An 8598-nucleotide genomic window follows, 5' to 3' on the forward strand; every position below is an offset into this window, starting at 1 on the left:
CCCGCGGGTCTAAGCTGACGGTTTCTGCCGGTCCGTTCCTCACACTCGGCCTCCGTGACTCATGGGCTCACGCCCGTGGACGAGTCTCACCCACAGATCTTCGCAGACCACCCTCCTCGGCCCGAGGCCTCGTTTCACCAGGGCCTCCGTGCGCGTCCGTGCTCTCACTCCTCCCCGTGAGGTTTCGCTAAAGGACGCACAGCCGCTGCTTTTCCCGAGACACCATGTCCGGGCCACAAAGCTCTCACTGGACAGACACCGAGAGCCCTTACTTCTCCAACGACTCCTCCGGGCTCAAATGTCGGAGCTGAAGGGGAGCGTGGAAGGGAAAGGGTGTTAGCAGGCATGAGCCTGTCCCTGGCACTCCCAGCTCCTGCTCTCCTTTCCTCCTTGTGACCTTTAGGAAACATTATTCTTATGGAAAATCAAGCACAGGAGGCATCAGGAAGAGACAGGAGCCCAGATTCAAACTCCAGCACCTACATGGTCACACAGGGTGAGCAGCAGGCTTACAGTTGTTCGCTTGGAAAATACAAGAATAAACTGTCTCGCACACTCACAACTGTAAGCCTGCTTCCGCCCGGCCCGTGCTCCATACCAGGCAGGGCCCAAGCCGGGTTCTGGGCCTGGACGCGCGGGTTTCTCTCACACCAGCTTCAGCGCTGTCCGTTCACAGTGCTTCCTCCTGCTCCAGCCTGATAAGCATCGCAGAGGCGCTCCTCTAGTCCGTCACATGCTTTATCAAGTTACCAGGGAATTGGTTTCCTTGCTTTTAAAAAATGTCGTAACTTCTCTAGAACATTATGAAGCCTGTGCTACGTCCCACGTAAGTTAGCACATCTGCTGCTGCGGAGGAAACACTAGCCTGAACCCCCCGCTTCTTGGACTAGGTGTTTCTGACTCGATTCCTCAACTTGGGTGGACTTCTAGAAGCATCTTAAGTAATAAGTTTACCTCCAGTTCCCCTTGCTAATCGGCCTATTGCGTGCGTGGCTGCAAGAAAGACAAGCCCGGCTCCTTACTTCACAACGTTGCTCAACCACCCGAGTTACAAGCGGAGAGGTGCCTCAGCCTTTTGAGGGTACGTGGGAGGGGCTCATCGCCCATCACCCCTTTGTCAGGCAGTGATGCCAGGCCGGTCTCCCGGCCCAATCTCGGCAACCCGATGGCTGGTAAGTGAAAATACTGACCCTGGTGACCAAGCGAGAGAGATGCACTTCATCAGAGGAGAACCTGGGGGCTCCATGCAGCGCTGAGAACGCGACGTTCAGGGTAACGTCTGCCCCCCCACACGCCAGAGTGGAACTGGGTCGGCGAGAGCCTCACCACCCATTAGAGCAGGACTGGGCTTTTCCAAAGCACAAAGGGCTCACAAAAAACACCTCTTTCCATTTCTGTGTACAATCGCATTTTCCAATCTAACTCAGATCGGTCGGAAGGAATAATGAGATGCCAACATATTTAGTTTGCATCTAAGCTTATCCATTAAAATAGATTTATCTGCACCATTTCCCTTAAATTGCAATCGCGTCCTGGTTTTACAGCAATTTTCTGTATTTTGTGAAATTATGTTTCCGGTAGCTTATCATGCATTTGCGCTGAGGCGCTGCACTGGGTCAGAGGGTATGCGCGGCCGGCCCGGCTGTTTCTCCCGACGTGAGTCACCCTCACCTGTCCCCCACCCTCCGGGAAAGTGGGTTCATCAGGTCTGTGGTCACAGACGGAGCGTCCTGCATGTGTCGCCTGCTCAGATTCCTTTGTAAATGGGTTTCTGGCCACCCCGCTTCCTAAAATGAAGATGAAATCTGTGTGTACCTCACAGCTACTGTTGAAAGCAATTTGACAGCTTTGCTCCATCTGGAGTCGGATGAGTGACTGTTGGCTAAGGATTCTGATGCGAGGTTTGCTTCATTTTTTAGAGATTTATTTAGCATTTGGTCGTTGTCTTTCCAGCCCCGTGTCCACGTGGAAGGCATGCTTTCTGAGGAATTTACTGCAGGGCTTTTATTGCCTACCCCCAGCCTATCACCTGCTAACAACCCTATTGGCACCAAAACAAAATACACAAGCAGTCACTGCTTACTCATGTTCCATACCTGAAAAATACTATTTCATCGAGTCTTTAAAAATTACAGAGTGCATCGTTGCTGGAACCAGTCCCAACACCGACACTGCACGTGAGTCCGGGGAGGGGTCCCAGCTCCCCCCGCTCCGGCAGCAGCGGGGAGTGTCCCGGAGCCTCCTGGACGTGCAAGCAGCCTCGTCCCTGAGCAGGAGCCGGCTCTCTCCACGGGATGCAATGCCCGGCATCCACGAGGTTTCAAACCACGTCGTGAACCCCGTCAACAGGCTCACAATCCTCCGTGGTCGCACATTCAGGTTGTGTGTTTTCTCACATCTTAAATGTCTCAATGACCTGATCGTGTGGCACTGACATCGAGAAGAGAAACATCTTTTGGGAGATCCGACCCCACTCCTTCCAGAAGGCTGGGTGCACCACCCTCTCCTACCAGGTGTGGCCATGGCCCACACTCCAAATCCTACTGTGAACTCCCAACAGTAGCACACTTTTCTGGTGCTTTAATAATTTCTAGTGTTTAATTTCCCATTTTGATGCTTTTGGCTCCATGTTGAAAGGTGAATGACTGGCAGGAAAGACAGCGAAAAGATCAATGACTGGCAGTCAACATATTTCCGTTTACAGTAAACAAAAGGTACACAGCCCAACGTCCTGCCTAACTACACGCCCCAGACGGACTCCGTGAGGCGATCCCCACGACAGAGTCCGAGGGGCCGTGTCAGGGAAGACGCTGCCGATGCCACTAACATGGGACACGGTAAAAACTGAGGCTACAGGAGAGAATGCTGCACAAGCACCGGGAGGAACTGTTCCCGGCGCTTCCCCAAACGGGCGGAAGCAGCCATTCCCTTTCCTTCCTCTGCTCACCTCCACTGTGTCGCCTTCCACCATGAACACGCATTACGTGTACAGCAGAACGCGCCATCACAGAAAGCTGCACACACTTACTTCTGAAAGATGCCACTTCTCCAGGCTGCCACCTAGCGTCAAATATGTATTGTTGGACACCTGCCCCTTAGGAAGCCATTCCCCTTCAGTCCTGTGGCACGCCTGCTCTTAGACCACACTCTGCTCTTCCTGAACATGTTTCATTAGCTGGTCCTGCTAAGAGAAGAAAACAGTAAGAGCGCACAAACCGAAGTAAAAACTGGCACTGTCCCTCCAGTGTTCGGTGAGATCTTACATCTTTTTTTTTAAAAAATATATATATATTTTATTGAGTTTTTACAGAGAGGAAGGGAGCGAGATAGAGAGCCAGAAACATCGATGAGAGAGAAACACCGATCAGCTGCCTCCTGCACATCTCCCACTGGGGATGTACCCGCAACCCAGGTACATGCCCTTGACCGGAATCGAACCTGGGACCCTTCAGTCCACAGACTGACGCTCTCTATCCACTGAGCCAAACCGGTTTTGGCGAGATCTTACATCTTAAACAACAGTGAGTGAGCCATGCTCTGTCTCGAACGTAAACCACAGACTAGCAATAAAAGACACGTGTAAATCACACAGCCTGGTTTACAAGAACTCAGAGCTCAATCTGGGCTCACTATTCATCCCATTGCACATCTTAAAAAGAAGGACATTAGAAACCAGACAAGATCCCTTGCGTGGGGTATGACTAGGTGTACACATCAGGGAACTGGAAGAAAATCAAGCTACTAGCCACACAGGCTGTCAATTGCAATTGCTCCACCTGCGGTTCTGGATTCAGGACACACACTTCCAGGACCACGGATGAAGCCCCAGGTTCCCGAGCTCCAGGCCGGGAAAGGCTGTGCCACACTCTTTAACTCTAAGGGTCCTGCTTACTTCCCACAACCGAAGGTTCTGTTCCAGTTTTCATAAAGCTCTAGGTCTGTGGGAGACACGCTGGGCCGCACAGTTCTGAAGGCATTGTCGAAGTCCACGTAAGCTATGGGCGGGACCTGGTCCGCCGTGATGGTGGCGATGTCGGCGGCCTGCAAGCTGCGAATGGGGCCGAGGGATGCCTCTCGGCACAGCTGCGTCATGTCGGCGCCCGAGAAGCCTGCCGACCGCTGCACCACCAGCTCGATCTCCTCCTCGCGGAGGCTGCACTGCTCCCTGGACATCAGGCGTGTCACTATCTGCTTCCGGGCTGAGGCCTCCGGGAGGGGGATGTAGAGCCTTTTCACCAACCTCCTGCGGGCGGCCTCGTCGATTTCCTGAGGCCGATTGGTTGCTCCCACGACTAGAATGCGATCTTCAGAAGACGTGGTGGCTCCGTCCAGCTGAACCAGGAACTCGGTCTTGATCCTCCTAGAAGACTCGTGCTCCCCATCTGCCCGCTGGGATAACAGGGAGTCGATTTCATCAATGAATATCACAGCGGGCTGCTGGCACCGCGCCACCGCGAACAGCGCGCGGACCATCTTCTCCCCCTCGCCCACCCACTTGGAGGTCAAGGAGGAGGCCGAGATACTGAAGAAGGTGGCCCCAGACTGACTGGCGATGCACTTGCCGATCAGGGTTTTCCCAGTCCCAGGAGGCCCGAAGAGCAGAATCCCCTTGGGCGGGCCCCGCAAGCCCGTGAAGATGTCAGGCCGCATCATGGGCCACACGACGATCTCCTTTATGGTGGCCTTGGCGAACTCCACCCCCGCGATGTCGTCCCAGGTCACGGGGGGCCCATGGTCCATAATCTCACTCATAATCAGTTCGATCATCTTGGGCTCCAAGCTCTTCAAACGCTCGTCCACGGGGGGCGCTGGCTCTGCGGGCCCGGCACTGTCAGGCTTGTGCTGCACCCCACCATGCGCATCCCCGCCATCTGGCTTAGGCACAGGAGGGACAAACTTCCCAAAAATTCCTCGGGATCGACTGGCGCCCAGGGACTTCTTGACGCCGCTGCCGCCATAGGAAGGTGCTGCCACCCGGGCAGGCGGGTGGTGCTTTTTCTGCTGCTCCACCCATAGCTGCTCCTTCGCGGTTTTAAAGGTTGGCAGGCCGCCTTCCTCCCGGTGGCCGTTCCCCTCCGTGTTCCTAAGAGCCTCACTCAGGGTCGGGGCAGAAAGGGCTTCGGCGGGGCCGGAGCCGTAGAAAGCGCTCCTGTCCCAGGGGCCTTCCCCGCCGGCAGGAGAGCGAGGCTGACGGGGTAAGAACAGACTCAGTCCCGGGCTGGCTTTTGGAGCACTGCTATTGTCCTTCCTGACATTTCCAAATAGCGGGGTGGCTAAGTCACCAAAAGGTGCTGAGAACATGGGACACGTCTTGGGGGTGTTAGTCGCCACAGGGGGCTGGGCACTCAGAGGGCCCGAGGGGCCGCTCTCTGGGATGTCCGGGGTCCAGCCTGTACCGTGAGCTGGCTTAGTCAGTGGGTCGCTCTCCCGAGAACCACCACAAACACTAGACTTCGGAGGGTCGGGAACCACGGCCCCTCCATGGATCACGACGGAAGCATCAGCAGGGGCCAGCAGGGAGCCTCGGAGCTTCTCGCCAGCCCGCATCATCTCCTGCACACTGCGCATCTGGAAGACATTACTCAGCGACAGTCCCGACTGCCACTGGTCACTGTCCGTCCGCTGCGCTCTTGCTACCGTTAAAACGTTTTCCGCATAGTTATTCAAGCCGGTTTCCACGTTGTCAGAATCAACGATTGCCGAGTATTTCTCTGCATATTTCTTGAACAGTCTGGAAGCACAGACCTGGGAGATCTCGGAGTTGGCCCACGCATACTGAACGCGCAGCACCTGCGCCCGGTAGGCCTCTGCCTTCTGCACGGCCGTGCACGTGCCAGACGTAACTGCAAAGTAGTTCTTCTGCCATTCGCTCAGGTGCACAGCCCGGGAGCTCGGGGCCTGCATTTTACAGGTCCTACAACAGAGACAAAGTGAAGCGTCAGGAGTGACTAAAGGAGGCGCAGGGAGATGTTTAAATCTCCGCTCACCTGAAAGAAGGGACACGGGACCTTTCATTTATACGGTAAATCTCCAGCATTTAAGATATGAAGACCTGACTTACTAATGCTGCTGACGTATTTTAGTAATAACTTTCCGCACAAATAGGGAAAGCATTCATAAGGAAAGGATTTAAAATTAATCCGCAAAAGGAAGGCGCCACGGAAGGAGCTACAGACAAACAGCAAAACAAACCACCCCTGGGGTGGAAGTCGTCGCCAAGGAAAAATCACAGGAATGATCTCGAGCCTCTTACTACCGCCGAGCCTTAGGGTCCATCTGTAAAGTGAGAGAAATCACTGAGCGCCAAGTCACCCCTCGAACATAAAAATGCCCTGAAGCTGTCACCAGCCCTCCGGCACACGTAGTCGCCGGGGCTGGGATGTGAAGGAGCCCCCTGAGACCAGAGCGTCAGCACTGGGGCCGGAACCCCACGAGAGCGCTCACTCCACGCAGCGCCCGTCGGGTCCCGTGTGCCAATGCCCAAGGGCAGAGCGGCTAGGTCAGGGATAGGAACTGCTGGCTCACTGCGTGTCATAAGGCCGCATTCGGGAATGAGCACTTCACACACGCACCCGAGGTGCGGAGGCTCTCACCGGTCCCGATTTCACCTGAGGCAGTAAGAAGCGCAACCTTCGTGGTACAGCAGGCATGAGAAGCGACACCATCTGCTGTAAAGTGCTTAGATTTTAGATTCCTCCCCTCAGGTTATCCTTATCAGCCTCCATGCATTAAGGTAAAATTATTGTAATACAATTACAGATGAACGTAGCCTGTGGCTGGATGTGGAACTTACCTGCCAACCCAAGGAAAATGTGTAAGCAGCTTTGAAGTCTCCTAACAGCACTGCATAAAGGAAAAACCAAGAACCTGTGTATTTTGAAATTTACCGTCTGAGCTACTTGTGAATTCAGCTTAAGGATCACGTTTTATAGTTGTGCATCTCCCATAATGCCTTACAAAGAACCTGTTGCACTGTAGACAGGTGTTCGTGATCTTCGCTAAGAGCAGTAAACGTAAGCCCTGGCTGGTGTGGCTCAGTGACAGAGCACCAGCCTGCACACCAGAGGGCTGCGAGTTCGACTCCCGGGCCAGGGCACGCACCTGGGCTGCAAGCTTGTTTCCCGCCCCGGGGCCCCAGCCCAGGCCAGGGTGCATGCCGGAGGCAACCAATGGATCTCTCTCTCCCTCCCACCTTTCCACTCTCTCTAAAAATCAACGGGGGAAAATATCCTCTGGTGAGGATTAAAAATAAAAATAAACTTACGACTCAAGGAGATTCTAATTTGCTTAAAGCTGTAAGGGTAGAGTCAAAACGAGAACGGACATGTCCCGGCCATCCCGGGTCCCACACCGTTGAACTTATTTTAATCTCTTTTGTGCAGCACTGGGAATGGGAGACTGAAGGAGAGGTGAGTTGGCGCAGGTTTAGCACAAACCCCTCTTGCTGGGGACAGCCCTGCCACCTGCAGCCCGGGGACTCCGCACAGCCGGTGCCCGCTGCGCCCGCACCCTTTTCCGCTCCGCACCCCGAGCTCCCAGCATTCACCGCGGAGTCCCACTTCTTCCTTGGAACTCGGTGGCTCGTCCAACACCGCGGACACGGCGGGCACAGCTGCGGGCGGCACTGCTCGCTGGCTCGGCCACTGTCCGTTCCCACGGATTCCGGGTCCGGCATCCTTCCGGCGTCCCCGGACCTAACACTGACGCTCGCTCAGCGCTCATGGGCACCGCGTGCCCCTTTCCCCCCTGGAAGCGTCTCTAGGCCAGTGGTCGGCAAACTTATCAGCCAACAGAGCCGAATACCAACAGGACAACGAGTGACATTTCTTTTGAGGCCACATTTTTTTAAACGTAAACTATATCGGTAGGTACATTGTTATTAACTTAATCAGGGTGCTCCTAAGCTGGCCTTTGCCCAAAACGCCCCCAATCTGATGGAGGTCCTTCGCTGAGGTCGGCCCTTCCAGCTCTCCCGTCCACACTCGCCTTGTGTACTTGTCTCGGCTCCTTTGTCCATCCTCTGTGTGTCCACACCATCTCAGCGTACCTTTCTCCATCCTCCACACACTATCTCTCACTCCACAATATTCCCTAAAATTAGCTTAACAAACTTTAAAGTTTTAAGTCTTAGTTGAACTATAGGTACGTTGAATAAAACTTGATATCATACTTAATAACGACATTACTTACTGATAAAATTAAATTCCTTACGATCTACCTTACAATATCCATAAAATTAAATCACGACAATGCCTGGCCCAGGACGAAAACTGACTTCTGCGCATGGGCCACGAAGTTCCAATCGCACTATACGTGCACACACGTGGTATTCTATGTTAGAGCCACACTCAAGGGGCCCAAGAGCCGCATGTGGCTGCGAGCCGCGGTTTGCCGACCACGGCCCTAAGGTAAGGTGTGCTCTCGCTGCAGGGGCCTCCGCAGGTCAGACCTGCCCCTGCCGGCTCCCCGCCTCCGGGGTGGGCACTCGGGCCGGGAGCTGTGCAGGCAGGTGCGGACCCTGCAGAACCCTCCAGACCCGGAGCCAGCACGCGGGGCAGCGCGCCAGGACGTGGCCTTGCTGTGAGCGCAGCATCCGGT

The 8598-nt window shown here is 54.6% G+C and overlaps 1 protein-coding gene across 1 annotated transcript; it reads right to left on the bottom strand.

The window, feature by feature from the left end:
- Positions 1-3487: 3487 nt before the first annotated feature.
- Positions 3488-6139, bottom strand: FIGNL1 (fidgetin like 1). The gene has a single exon (XM_006754007.2). It carries the CDS (start codon positions 6013-6015, stop codon positions 3889-3891), a length of 2127 nt encoding a protein of 708 aa, XP_006754070.2. The 5' UTR covers positions 6016-6139; the 3' UTR covers positions 3488-3888.
- Positions 6140-8598: the final 2459 nt, after the last annotated feature.

This window comes from Myotis davidii, unplaced genomic scaffold, assembly GCF_000327345.1.
Source record: "Myotis davidii unplaced genomic scaffold, ASM32734v1 scaffold472, whole genome shotgun sequence".
Lineage (NCBI taxonomy): Eukaryota > Metazoa > Chordata > Mammalia > Chiroptera > Vespertilionidae > Myotis > Myotis davidii.